Source organism: Camelus dromedarius, chromosome 4 (genome assembly GCF_036321535.1).
Source record: "Camelus dromedarius isolate mCamDro1 chromosome 4, mCamDro1.pat, whole genome shotgun sequence".
NCBI lineage: Eukaryota > Metazoa > Chordata > Mammalia > Artiodactyla > Camelidae > Camelus > Camelus dromedarius.
The window spans coordinates 86031553-86046202 of NC_087439.1; the positions used below are offsets into that span (position 1 = coordinate 86031553).

The window sequence follows — 14650 nt, forward strand, 5'->3', positions numbered from 1 at the left end:
CTAGGAAAATCACATGCAGTTCCTGTCCATTCAAATTTCTACTTATCACAGATGTATTTCTTTCCTTCTCTCAGCTCTTCTCCACTATAAACATCTGAGGCAATCAGCCAACTATCTATATAATGGACATGGAACAGAAGTCCCTCTGAGTCAGAATGCCTTAATATGTTATCAGTGTCCATTTCTACAGAATTAGGTATTTTTGACATAATTTGTGATGAGACTGCAGGATCAGAAGTGACGATCTCATATTTAAAGACCAAAAGAAAGACCTCCAAATTTTTTTTTTAATGGTTGTGACGTGTCTTAATTAGAAAGTAGTATATGGTCACCTGAGTGAGAAAACTTTAAAAAAATGTGGAGTTCTCAAAACTTAAGCTTAAGTTGAAAAACAGTTTAAAAAAGAGAGAGAGAAGAGAAGAAAAAAAAAGGGAAAATTTTGAACATCATTTAATCCCACTGAATCTTCACAAAAACCCCACTGGACTCCAAAGCCATGTAAGTTGCAGCCTACTGCCTTCTGAAAGTCACAGTACAAAATCACATTTATAACACACTAACATCAGCATTTTTATACTCAGTTCACCTCCCCCCGCCGCCCCCGAGGATGTCAGGCCTTTATCCTGATCTTTCAGATGAGAATGCAAATACTGAAGTACAGGAAGGTCAGGTAACAATTCTAAGACAGCACAATCCTAGGGGTAAAGTAAAAGCAAGAGTATTAACACTTGGGAAGCTTGCCTAAGCCTGATATTCCTTCCACAATCAGTAACGGTTTTAACGACAGAATCACTGTATTTATTAAATTTTCAGTGCATTCCTTCAAGTGGGGAGGACAAACTAAGCTTTAGAAGAATTAAAAAAAAATTTTAAGATTAACAGTTAGAAAAAGAGGTTATATGGGGGAAATAATTTTTAAAGCACTCGTAGATGATACGTATGTTGCCATCAACGACATTTAAAGAAACAACATCAGCCATTCAGTTTTCTGATATATGAATGACTATGCACATTACAAAAGACTTTACATAAACACATTTACAAAGTAGAAGTTTATGAAGAATCTTACCCCAGTTGCCTGTAAATGTTGCCTGAACTCATCCATTGTTGTGTTTGAGATGCTCATATCCCTAAACATTCCTTCCAGTTTTGATGTGAACTGACATCCACATTCAGTCTGTGGAAGAAAAACAAATATACACAAATAAATGATGGATTTTACCATGAGAAAACGTACAAAGAAACTCTTTCACGTTACTGTCATCCTTTCTAAATGTTTCCAACAGCTGTTCTATGTCTGTGGGCACCAAACTTTAGTATGTTTAGGAATAACTCAAGGATTTTACTTTAAAATGCAAATTCCCAGACTCTCTCAGAGATTCCTATATACCTCACTGAAGGCAAGGCCCAGAAATTCGTATTTTCAACAAGAAACACCTGTATCAGCTAATACGGGTACAGGTAGTCTGTGGACCACACTTTGTGAGACAGAATTACATGGTAATACTCCCTTTATTGTTTCCCTTGTACCAAACCTCCCCCAGGTCTCCGTGAATATATACTGTCACACCAAAAGGAATTCCAGCACACTGTGAATGTCCCAGAACCTGAACAAATCTGAGTATGGCCTGCTCAAAAAAAAAAAACAAAAAACAAACAAACAAAACACAAAAAAGACTAGCTTTATTAATTTACAGAAATAAGTATTTTAAATCATTTAAATATTTCCCAGTCACATGCTGTTGGTCTTCAATCATGTGATAAACATTAGTTAAGTGCACTCCACTCTGTTTTACCTTACCTTTAACTTAGAAATCATATTTTTTTCGGAGTCATCAGAAACACTTTTATTTGTGAGAAGTCTCCTTGCCAAGTGTTGTTTATAATAACGTTCAAATACATCTTTTTCTTGCATAAACCTAAAAAGGACCATTGCCTTATCCAATATTGTTTCTACTTCTTGTTCTGTTAGCTGAAAAATCGATTAAAAGACGATTTAACAATTATAAAATTTTAGTTCTACAAAAACAGTGTCACAGTTCATCAGTAGTTTAACAACAACACTGTTTGATAACAACCACAAATATCTGGCTGAGCCATGTCAGGAGGCAGGATCTAGAATGAGAAAGCGCTTCCTACTTCACACAGCAGCCCAGCTCATATCCTCATCAGTGCAACACTGATCAGGGGCTGGGATGGAATTCCACTCCCTGGTGGGCCACCAGTGAAATGGAGGCATGAAGTGATACATGCATGGCTGGACTGAAGGATGACTAAGAACAGATGAAATTAAAATTTTAATCACAAAAAAGAATCTTATAATGCCTTTGCATAATATTTAGGCAGAAACGTACATGGTCAAAAGACAGATATTTTCATTTAAGTTCATTCAAAATTTAAATTGTGAAAACAGAAGTGTAATAATTTGTTATAATTCCTAAAGTAAAAAGGTCTCTTGCCCCTAATCTTTTAAGTAAGGGCAAGATGATACTGTGGCAGGCTGTGTTAAGCTTATATTAAAAATTACGGAAGATGACACAGACGTGTCTTTTCTATTCAGTGTCCTTGGTGATCTTCCTCTTGTTTGTTTGCTACAGCTACCTATAAAACCTGTGGCCCTTTGCTGCTTTCCCCTTTGTCTCAAAAATCCCAAGATGAAGTCAAAGAGACCAATTTATGTGTGTTCACAATGTTTATTTTAATTTTCTGTGCTGTAGTGAGATTCCAAGATCCCAAATATATTATAAAGGTTTGAAACTGAGCTTCATTATATGCTTTCAGACTATTTTCTCATATCTATTCTAGTCTATGCTGTCAAATTCTTGGTACCCAAGTACTTTCTGATACATAACCCCCAGAACCAGATGAGAGCAAGCAACGTTGTGTGTGTCATGGACAGCTCTTTTCCAGTTACTTATTATCTCCATAGCGTATCTAACCTTCACAGTCTAACAACTATGGCTGTGTAGCTGTTTTTGATGCCAATTACACATTAAGTGAAATGCCAAAGTACTTGTGAACAAATACTTTAAACAATCCTTTCTAATATCACAGCACACATTTAAACACAGCAGAGGACTATACTTAATTTTTATCTACAAAACTCCCTAATTTTAAATATACAAATAAAACTTAATGTATTTTCAAATGCATTAATACTTACCCCTTTGACTCCCTTCTTCAGCTTATCATCAATAAATAATGAGAGGTATTCAGGGGACCTGGAGTTGAGGTTGAGAAAATACTCAAAGTCACCCGCAATAGTTTGTTTAAAGAGCCGGTCGTTATTAAATGATTCCTGGAGGAAGCGATCAAACCTACTCTTCAGATCCAATAAGCCCTTCCAGATAAAAACAAAGAAATTTAGTATACAGTAATAATTCTCCTATAAACAGTACACATGTAACTACACGTTTATCTTTAATTTTGCTGTTAATAAATGTGCTGTGTTTGCCATGAGCTATGAACAGTTAACCTGCTGAGTGTTTCTGTTACAAAATTTCTTCTCAAATTCTGATTTTATAAAATTCATTAATTAATAAATATTCACTGATTACTTAACAATAAAAAAAATTAGTGATGAGAGAAGCAGTCTATCTTCCATTGATGTATTACTCTATTAAAGATGAATCAAAGATCTTCCTCACTGTTTGTTCCCACCTTCCTCTGTCTTGACTAAATGGATGAGTCTGAGAAAATTAGCTTTAAACACACACACAAAGCTTATTTATGTTAAAACATGATAAACTTGAGGGCATAATATATTTGCAGTATTGCTTGAAAGCAAAATATTTTGAAACAAGAATTATTTTACTACAGCAGTTATTTTTTCTAATACACTAAGATATATGATCATTAAGGCATACAGAAAAGTAGAAAGAATTCTTGACTGTTCAAAAAGGTCTTCATCAGACAAGCTCATAAATGAAAAGCAGCTGAGTTTGGCTCCCTGATATAAATGTACTACTTTGCAAAATTCTCAAATGGTTAGGATAATTACACATATTAATTTACCATTGGAACAATTAAGTAAAAAAATTACATACTACATAGCTCAGTAAAAGTGACCCTTTCAGCACTTATCAAAATTACTTTATGACAAAGAGAATCTTCTGTATTTACTTACCTGGATATAGTCAACGGGATTCTTTCCTTCTCCTTCCTCAGAAACAAGGGCTTTACCTTGTTCCCTCAAATAGGAGCTCATACACTCACACATCGTTTTCAAACCATTTGGCACACGACTAAATAACTTGTACATGCAAGCAAGATCTGCAATCAGAATAAACACACAAATTGGCTACATTAAAGATTAAGAAAAAAAAGTGTGAATCTCTGTTCATGCTGATTTGTGACATTTAAAGAAGCTGATTTCTCCCATCACAATCATTTGCTGATCATATAAAAAACTAAAAAAACTCCCCAGTAAAACAGAAAAAAAGGAGGGAAATAAGCTAGTTAATGGTTATTATTGCAATTTACAAAATACAGCTGACGTACTTTGAAAGCAAAAGTAAAATGTCTTATCAAATTTTAATTTATGTGGAAGTGAAGATGTCTAAACAGCATAATAAACAAAGCCACAGAAAATGAAAACTGCAGTTTTGAATTCTACATAATTATCCTAACATAATTCTAACCCAGAACCTAGTCATACTACAAAACAACTATCAAAATGATCATTTTAATTGTGGTATATAACTGGTAGTCAATAAAACTGAGGATGAAATTTAAAAACCAATTAAAATCTTACAGATATTTTTAAGCATGTCTATCTCAAAAGTTCAAATGACACCAATGACAATAAATAAAATTAAATACACTAGGATTTATTTCACTGTACATCATGGTAAAATTCATGTGAAACTTAAAGCATTAATTCCTATTCTTTGGTATTTTCCTCAGAGCAATCACAAATTATTTCCCAGGTGACGACCTAAGCCAGTATCTGTATTTTAAAAATTGGTTTATCTCACTATCTTGTTTTTATTTAGAATGAAAACCTTGGACTCTGTCCATTTTTTACAAGATTAAAATGTGGAGTTAAAATACTGCTTTTCCATATGTCCAGTGTTTCTTTCAAATAAGGACTTTCTGGAAGACTAGAGTGTCAAAACTTTACAGTGCTATAAAAAGGTTTCATAATCGAGAACTTCTAAAAATGGAGTTAGAAGGGCAGTTTCTAGATCAGGGGCTGGAAAACTGTTCTCTGTAAAGCACCAGATAGTAAATATTTTAAACCTGTGGACCATATGGTCTTTGCTGCAATGACTCAATTTCGCCATTGCAGCCAGAAAGCCGCTGTAGATAATACATAAATGAATGGACACAACTATGCTCCAATAAAATTTGATTTATGGACACTGAAATCTAAAATGTATATAATTTTCATGTGTAATGAAATATTACTCTTTTGATTTTTTTTAACCGAAGTAGTGGTGGGTCAGATTTGGCAGACAGGCTGTAATTTGTCTACCCTGGTCTATATTTGTAAGAGCAATTTAGATCCTAAAACTGAAGATAAATATAGTTTAAAAATACTTGGATGCAAATTTTACAAAAATGGTTTCAAAATTTGTGACTTTCAAAAGCAAATTTTATTAAAAAATGTTTTCATTAATAACATATGCCCAAAGTAATCTACACACAGCAAATCTCACGTTTGGTATAAATTAAGTTTCCCGTGTTAAAAACAGATTATTACAAACGCAACAGCAATTTATGGACTTACACTACAGTAAACTTAGCATATCAAATACCTCTAATAAAACAGTTCCTGACTTGTCTACTTTGTTTCTGTGTTGTTAGTTTTGCTTCATCATGTGTTGTGTATTTAACTGTATGCAAATTAATACAATTTCATTGTATGTAATTCACTGTTTACAGAGGTATGGCATAGTGGAGAGTGTGAAAGAGAAAATGAAAAAATACGTGGCATTCAAAAATTAAGTATCATTATTTTTGTATACATTTAATAAAACAATAAAATGATACCATTTGAACTTAATTTCATAGTGCTATCTGCATCTAATAGTCAATCCAACTCATCCTCCATTCATGGTGGGGAAAAAAACTTTTTCACTTTCTGATTTTGAGACATTTGGCTTCAAAATGGTGGAGTTGTGCCTCTAACACATTCTTGACATACTGCTCAAGAGCAGGGCCTAGCACAATTAAAATCCTTTGCAGTTTAGTTTCTAGTGGAAAGTCAGAAAAATTGAAGCCAAGGTTTTAAAATTTAATTTAGAATCACAGAAAGCTGCTTACTTGTTGAGAACATTAAGAACTAAATGGAGAACTACAGTAAGTAACTATTCTTATGCTGCTTCATTTATATACCTAAGCACTTACCATTGTTAGAGGCAAACTTAATGCCTTTAACGTAAGTCTCCAGGCAGGTTACAGGTATAATTCAGGTACGCCCAATAACCACTCCATCAAACAGTTCCTAGCCCCTGATCTCCAAGCCCATTTAATCTTCCCCCTCTCAACAACCTCAAGGTGGGTAAGAAAGCATCAACTCAATAACTAAACAGTATTATTAGAAAATTTATCGATCCTTATTTTGTGTAAGTAAAGAAAAATGCTTTTCATAAAGTCCTAATCTGTCAGTGACCATCAAATACAGGAGTCATCATGGACCAACCACAGCCCAATGCTTGTTTTTTGTTACAGCTCACAACTTAAGAATGCTTTCCACATTTTTAAATGGTTAGAAAAAAAAAAAAAAAGCTTCATAGGAACATAGTCAAGTTTACTCACTGGTGTTACTGTCTATGTCTACTTCCCCACTACTAGAGATGAGTAATCTCTGTCTCTATTCATAATCTCTCTTACTTCCCTCAGTGCTTTCATCACCTCCTTTTTGAAATCATGATCTAGTAGTAGACTGTCCAGGTCTATCTCATTGTACTTGTTCCTTTAATATGTATGTTCATGTATGACTGAAGCATTATGCTGTACACCTGAAACTGATACATTATAAACTGACTACACTTCAATAAAATATATATATACACACACACATATATATAAATAAATAAATGGAGAGACGAGTAACTTACTGCATGACTCACACCTTTAAAATATTTATTATCTAGCCCTTTACAAAAAAAATTTGTCAACCCCTGACTTAGACTTTAGACATCCAGGAGTAGCTTATTTTAGAAAACATGACAAACATCCTTAAAAATGACTTTTGTTTTGCTTTTACAAAAAAGGTTTACGAGAAGGGTCTTTTTATTAAAAAGTAACTTGTCTCTAGTTTAATAAAAACAACAAATTTACATACAACTTTTCAGGAACTTAGCACATATACAGAAATATAACCATTTCAAAACACAAGGCAAGGATTCTACTAGACGCAGCACAGAACAACCTCTCTTCCCATTATCTTTTTTTTCCCTTCTTTTACATTCTCCTCTTTTAAATTAACTTAAAAAAATTTTTTTTTCATTCCCTACCTAGGTTATGACCCAGCAGGCAGTATGTATCTCTTTTATAAGTAGTATGTGGTTAAAATATCCCTAAGACTTGATCTAAGAAACAGAATAGCAAGAGCACCATGTTTGTTTATTTTTTTAAAACCACATATATGTGTGTGTGTATATATATATTATAAAATTATAGTTTTAAACTAAAGCTGCAGAAATTAAAAATGAGGGCAACATGACTGTTGTTCTTTATAATTTCTTCTAGGGTACTCGTCACAAAATACCATCTTAGGAAAACAGATGTAAATAGCCAAAGAGTAAATGTTATGGTTATCTCCAGAATGTTTACTTTTATGTAATTCTCCTTTCTTCCTTTTCAGTCTATACTTCAGAGTTCCCCCAACCAATCTATTAATTTATCTAAATATGTCAACATGGAAGACACATATTTCTGCATTTTGGATACCCTTATCATGATTAACTCCCAAAGGAATGCCTACAAAAACTTTAAGATTGAAACTTCAGATTTTAAAAGAATCACAAAAACTACAGGAGAGAGTGTGGGAATGAAGAGAGTCTAAACCCCTTGGTATGTAACAACAAAGTGCAGGAATAGGTGAGGAGCTTGTTGGCCTCATCAGTAACACTAGACTCTTTTTCTGGGTTAAGAAAAACACAAAGTGAGGAGACCTAAGAGGAAAGAAAAAAAGCCACTCGATTCACTAGAAATATCTAAAATCCTCATTAATAAGTGTAAAGCTTTACTGTAAAATCCTATCAAAGTAACAACAGTGATAAATTAATGTTAAACACCACAGCTTCTTGAAAACTGACATTCGTAATCTATTAGAGGTAAAAAAATAATGAGAACCTGGTAGAACTATAAGGATTTAATTATTTTTCACTTCCTAACACTTACCTTCCGTCTTTCCATTTTTCAACATATGTACTAGCCCAGAGTTCTCCATTTCTACTATAGTTTTCATGTGCTTGGAGATGAGTTCCCTCTCAACCACCTTTACAATTGGCTCCTCAGTTGATTTGTCAAGGCAGTGCATCACCCGTTCTATTTCTTCGTTAATTCTAGCTTCTACTTTCTTTATATATACTGAAGCACTGTTTTCTGCTAAAAATTTCTGGCTTTCCATCTGCAAATAAAAGTATGATTTAAAAAAGAAAATACAGAAGTGAAATGTGTTTCTGCTTTCAACTGGGTTTCAACAGTGTTTCTCATAAACCAAACTAAGTATCATAAGCACTATTAACATTTTACATAGTGTCTTCTTATATATATATATATATATTCATGAAGTCCCAATTATAACCTGTAAAGCATTACTTACATAAGACTATATTAATACATTATCCTTCAGCAGCATTTTTCAAACTTTGCCAGTGTATTCTAAGTATCAGAAAGAGTAAGCACATGCCAGCGAAGGTCAAAAGTACAGAATGAAGCATATGACCCCGAGAGAGTGGGACATTCTTCTTCAATTTGTTTTATTGTAAAATTACACCTAGAAAGATTCATCACATTTATCGTACAGTTTGCTAGTTCTCCTAGTCACTGAAGTCCTTCTGCCACCCACCCCACTTCCACTCTCAAAGGAATATATTATACATAAAGTTTGAGAAACAGAGTTTTAAAATAACTATTAATCTTGTCTGCTAACACCAGTCTTACAGAAGTTCCAGCAAATTATAAATGTTAACCCAATTGATTTTAACCTGATAGTAAGAACAGGTATTAACACATTAAACAAAAATCTTGGTGAGACAATCAGTCCACTCACTATTAAAAATTGTATTTTATATATATACACATATGTATACATATGTCACTGCAGAACATTTAGGAATCCTGATGATTGTATCTAATGGTGTTTCTATGCTGTAATGAAGGAAATTAAAACAAATGCAAACGTCAAAAATATTGTCGAACATATCTAGAACTAGTTGCTGTGTTATTAGAAAATAACAACTGCTTCCTACATTATAAAATTAATAGCTCATAAAGCACTGTCCAGACTCACCAGCACAGGCCACAAAAAATCTTCCTGACAGACTACAAACTGATTAAAGGGAAGGGAGGGGCACAGCAATTTCACCTTTGTTTCTTTACTGGTAAATGACACAAAAATTCACCAAGTTCCTTTTTATATACATCCAACGGCTCTTACTGAAGAATTATTGTAAATTTCTCTTCATTTATTTTTTAAAAAGGTTATTATTGAAGTAAAAACTTTAAATATTCAACTAAGTCTATTTTAGCCACAATATAAAACTGCTCAGATAGTTGAGGCTTTCATGAAGAATGCCTGATTATCACGACCTTATAAATACTGTCTCAGCGTTTGTCATAGCACTCAGTCATTGTTATTATCATTTATTACAAATTAGTACCAGTTTAGCTTCACTTTTGGCAATTTAGTTGGGTTGGGGTCATATATACTGCTGCAAATTGGTATCAAAAGTTTTTAAGACATATATGCACTATGGAACCATGCAAATACCTATATTTATTTTATAAGCCTGAATAGTGAGACTTTATTGGTGACATACTGCCTGTGAATTTATGGTAAATAATTAGTAACATAAATATAATAAAATGTTAAGGTTATTTGTAAGTTTATATGTCTTATACATATAATTAAAAAAAAATCAGGTGTGTAAGTCCAAACTCTCCAGTTTGTTTTCCACTGAAGGGTATTTTTCTGCACCCTCTTCCCCAAAGGGCCTCAGTCCAAAAAGTTCAAAGGGTTAAGATTAGTAACTACATTTGAGAATTTTAAGAACTTCTGAAAAGAGCACTTATTATCTTCATTGATTACCTGAAAAAACTCTGCAGACATTTCCAAAAAAGGAGCCTCAAAATCTTCTTCATAGACTGACCGTCCTTCAAGACCTAAAATCATTAACATCTGGCAAGCGTTTCTTATTGCGCCTCTGTCAAAAGAAGTTAAACCACTTGATAATAAAAGCACACTAAAGATTCATGTAAAATATACAACAGAAGTAGCTACAAAGACTTTCAGAACATTTTTTTTTTAAACCAAAGTGACCAGTCTCCCATAAGCAAGTCATTTAGAACGTACGGATTTGGAGTAATTTGAACTGGTGAGTGTATCCTGCCTGTACAGCTATTGGTATGAAGTTGTTCTCATGCTGTTGTAACTTAGAATTTTTAAAGAAAATACGTTTAAAATGTCTAAATATTAAAATACCTAAATATTTCTGTGTATTAAAAAACAGAGAGAATAAAAGGGCTATTTATCAGGAAGCAGGGAGGAGAGAGAGGGTACAGTGCTCGAGCACACATGGTTACTAATAGGCAATACAATGTTTTGTACCAGAAGGCTTCTGGGCAATCCTGACCAAACACCAAAGCTGTAATAAAAAGAACTTTACAAGTCTTCATCTAACAGCTGCTTTGAATACAAAAAAGCAGAGAAAGCAGTCTCACATGTTTCAGCCACTCTGGCTGCAGAGTCACAAAAATGGCACCACAACAATGTTGGGGGCGGGGGTTACGACGAATAAATGCTAGCCAACAGCCCTTACAGACGATGACAAAGAAACAAAAATGTTATCAAACAGCAAGAAGAACAAAACGCCAGCATAAAAAACACATGACAAATCAAAAAGGAGACTAATGGCTGATTTGCTTTTAAAAAGTATATCAGATAAAAGCTTAGGATGGTTTCTAAAAATAAATGTGTACTTTTAAGCTGAAATCTAGCTAACTTGGTTAACTGTGATATAAGGTTTTTGAGGATTTTTATAACATGGACAAACTTCTATTTTTTTAAATAAAATTATGACAGTGAATTGGTTCTCAAGATACAATCCCTATACACCAAACCCCAGAGAGTAAAAAGATTATTATACCGGTCTACAACTTCTCCCTTCCGCTCTCTTGCAATCATATCCAATAGCGTTTGTCGGAGGTGATCCCTAATACACCCATAACGCACAACTTGATCTCGAAAAATAATTAATCCCAAATTGTAGACATTCTCCACATTATTTTGTTGTACATATACACGGTCCTGTAGTTAAAACAAAATCATAATATAAACATGAGTACAATGCTTGTGAACATAAAAATCATCATTGTGAGTTATAATAATAAAGGAAATAAAATTCCCAAAGAGGTCAGTTTCTCAGGTGAGAAACACTTCAAGTAACACGGAATCTTTCAGTACTTTCCAAGCTATATAAAAGACGGTAAGTCTTTACAATTTACAATTTTTACTGAAACAAACAATGGCCGCCGGTGGTCGTCCATTATCCTACGAAAAATGGGGGAAAAGAGCAAGCACTGCGCCAGGGAGAGAGGCAAGTCAGCAGAAAGCAGAGGAGAAAGGCAGGCAGCCTATGCCTGGACCCATTCCATGCCCAACTACGGCTCTTACTCTCTTAAAAACCATATTCAAAGATCATATTCTTCAAGTAAAATTCAGAGCTGAATGAATACAGATGCATGTGACTCAAGCTGACTGCGTACTGGTAAATATTAAAAGGCTCTAATGATTTAGCAGAGCAGCATGAAGTATTACATAATTAAAACATTCCCATCTACTGTCATTTCTAATTATTTACTGGTAGTCATCTTACTTTCAAGTTCTCACCAACACAATTACAGGTATTTCACTTTATAGAGTATAGATAATCCAGAAATACGGGCTACAAAAGTCCCGTTTTGTGCAATATTTTAAAAATCTATGTTTACACCAAAAGACACTGAAATAAAACTACTGTTTTTAATTCACAAAAAAAGATTAACCAGTAGTAGAATTCCTTTCTGTTCTTAACCAGGATCTCTCTGGGCTTTGGTGGGTCTGTGAACTTCTAAAATTTTTAAATAACTGTGTGTTTGTTCATACATAAGTACTTTGGAAACAGAGCCCATTGGTTTTACCAGATTCTTAAAAGCATTCCAAATCCAAAAACAAGACCCACTGCAAGCTGTGATCTCTGAACTTTTAAAGGAACACTGGTCACAACAAGCAACATCAAATAAAGCTAAAAGAGAAACATAACAGAAGTTCTAACATATTAACATAAAATGGTATTATCAACCTTCCAACCAATTTTTATTAAATTCCCCATGAGTACCACTCTTCACAGACATTTTGCCTCCAACCTTCTTTCATTCATCTTACACAATGGTACATACCTAATGGCTATAAAGAAAGCTGCTCTTTTATTAGCATCTTTGGTGTTCACTTTCTACATTCTGTATCACATTTTTCAAATCCCAACAGCAACTTTAGTTAAGTTCAAAAATTTTCATTGATGACTTCAACAAAAAGTTCTTGAACTTCCTTCCTCAAGATCTTAAATTCTGAGTTTTGCCCTGACCACATCCCTCCCTCCTTTTTGATGGCTCTCAGTGTTTTCTATGTACTTAAGCTACTTTATACTCTCATGACTTGCAGGCCCAACACTCCTCTACTAACATCCTGATTCTGGCTTACTTTTCAGCAAAAAACAAAATGTATTCAATAAAAACTGGTATAAATCTAATACTTTACAAAAGAATGAGAGTTCTTATTATGAAAATATTTATTCCAATTATTACACAAATTATTTATAAATTTGATTTTTACAGTTCTGAATATAAATTTCTATAGTGCAGAAAAGTACCATATACAGAATCACTCTTACCCAAGGCCATCAAAACCAGTAGCTGGTTGATTAATTCAAGTGGCAAAAGAGGAAAACTATTTAATAAACACACACACATACACACAGCAGTACCTTAAATATTTTAATCTGAAACATATAAGCATTCTTTGGGATAAAGACTTTTTCTCTGAACACGAGTTATGTGATTAGAGCTCAATGCTGACTTTCTCACATACACCCATACAACATAAATTGCCTAGCATTTTTACTTCCAGTTTCATTAGGATGGATCATGAACTAGAGACAATTGTAAAGCAATCCAAATGTAAAAGCCTTTGAGATTTTTACAATTTCTACTTCAGTCAGTCTTTTAAATTAACAAATTACCCAATATTTAGTGATTTGCCTTTGTTAAGTCTTTCCAAAACATTCTATCTAGTTTGCCAAAGAACAAGTTGTATTGTTAGCCACACTATTTTGTTGATCTACACAATATTAAATTATGCAATAACAAGAAGTACAATTAGCATAAACAGGTTTGAAAACAAATGTAACTCCCAGTAAGCAAAGCTCAACTGATAAGAGCAAAATAGAGAAGATACACTGAAAAGTAGTGGAACAGCATTGAGAGAATTGTATCAGTCAAGCTATTTCACAGCTAGAATAGAAAGTACTGGTGATTCTGGCAGGTACTGTTAAGTTCCAACCATACTACATGCCTACGTGACATTCAGCACATCCTGTAGGGAATATGTAACATCATATATATATATATGTATCATATATGTATTATTAGCAAGTTTAACATACGTCTACTAAGATATCAACCTTTTAAAAAACGACATGTTCTTAATTTAGACTAAGAGAAATGTCAAAAGAATTAGGTCAGATTTTATTGTTTTTGGTAAAAGGTTACAAAACAAAAGACACAAGCAACCTAATCTTCAGAGTAAATTAAGAGTGTTTAAGTGAGATTTTTAAAAAATGTTTCCCCCTTTTGGCTTTACTGCAGTATAATTTATATGCTATAAAATTCACTCATTTTAAGAGCCTGGTTCAATAATTTACATAAAATTTCTATATTATGCAATCATTGCCACAATCTAGCTCTAGAATATATTTCCATTACTCAGAAAAGAAAAAAAAATCCCTCGAGCCCATCTGCAGTCAATCTCCACTTCCAGCACTCCTGCTTTCTCTTTCTGTACAATTCCATTCCTGGACATTTCATGTAAGAGGAATCATATAATATGTAGTCTGCTGTGTCTGATTTTTCACTAAGCATAAAGTTGCTAAAGTTCATTAATGTAACACGGACTAGTATTTCATTCCTTTTTAGTGCTGAATAGTATTCCACTGTATGACTGTGACACTTTCAGTTTGTCCATTTATCAGCTGATGGATATTTGGGACTGTTTCTAGTTCACCGGCTGTTTCCAGTCTATACGAGTAATGTTGCTATGGACACTTGGGTACAATCTTTATTGTTGGGACATATGATTTCATTTTTCTTAAACGGATTTCTAGGAGAAGTACTGGGCCATATGGAAACTGTGAAACTGTTTTCTAAAGTGGATGTGTCAGTT

The 14650-nt window shown here is 33.6% G+C and overlaps 1 protein-coding gene across 3 annotated transcripts in view; it reads right to left on the bottom strand.

Annotated features, from left to right (window-relative positions):
• CUL3 (cullin 3) overlaps positions 1 to 14650 on the bottom strand; it is an 89145-nt gene that overhangs the window by 19361 nt on the left and 55134 nt on the right. For all 3 annotated transcript variants that reach the window (XM_031452273.2, XM_031452274.2, XM_031452275.2), the window contains 7 exons: positions 11322 to 11482; positions 10265 to 10379; positions 8353 to 8581; positions 4127 to 4272; positions 3164 to 3340; positions 1802 to 1972; positions 1070 to 1177 (listed from right to left, as the gene is read on the bottom strand). In XM_031452273.2, coding sequence (XP_031308133.2) covers positions 1070 to 1177; positions 1802 to 1972; positions 3164 to 3340; positions 4127 to 4272; positions 8353 to 8581; positions 10265 to 10379; positions 11322 to 11482 — 1107 coding nt within the window. The remainder of the gene's footprint in view (positions 1 to 1069; positions 1178 to 1801; positions 1973 to 3163; positions 3341 to 4126; positions 4273 to 8352; positions 8582 to 10264; positions 10380 to 11321; positions 11483 to 14650) is intronic.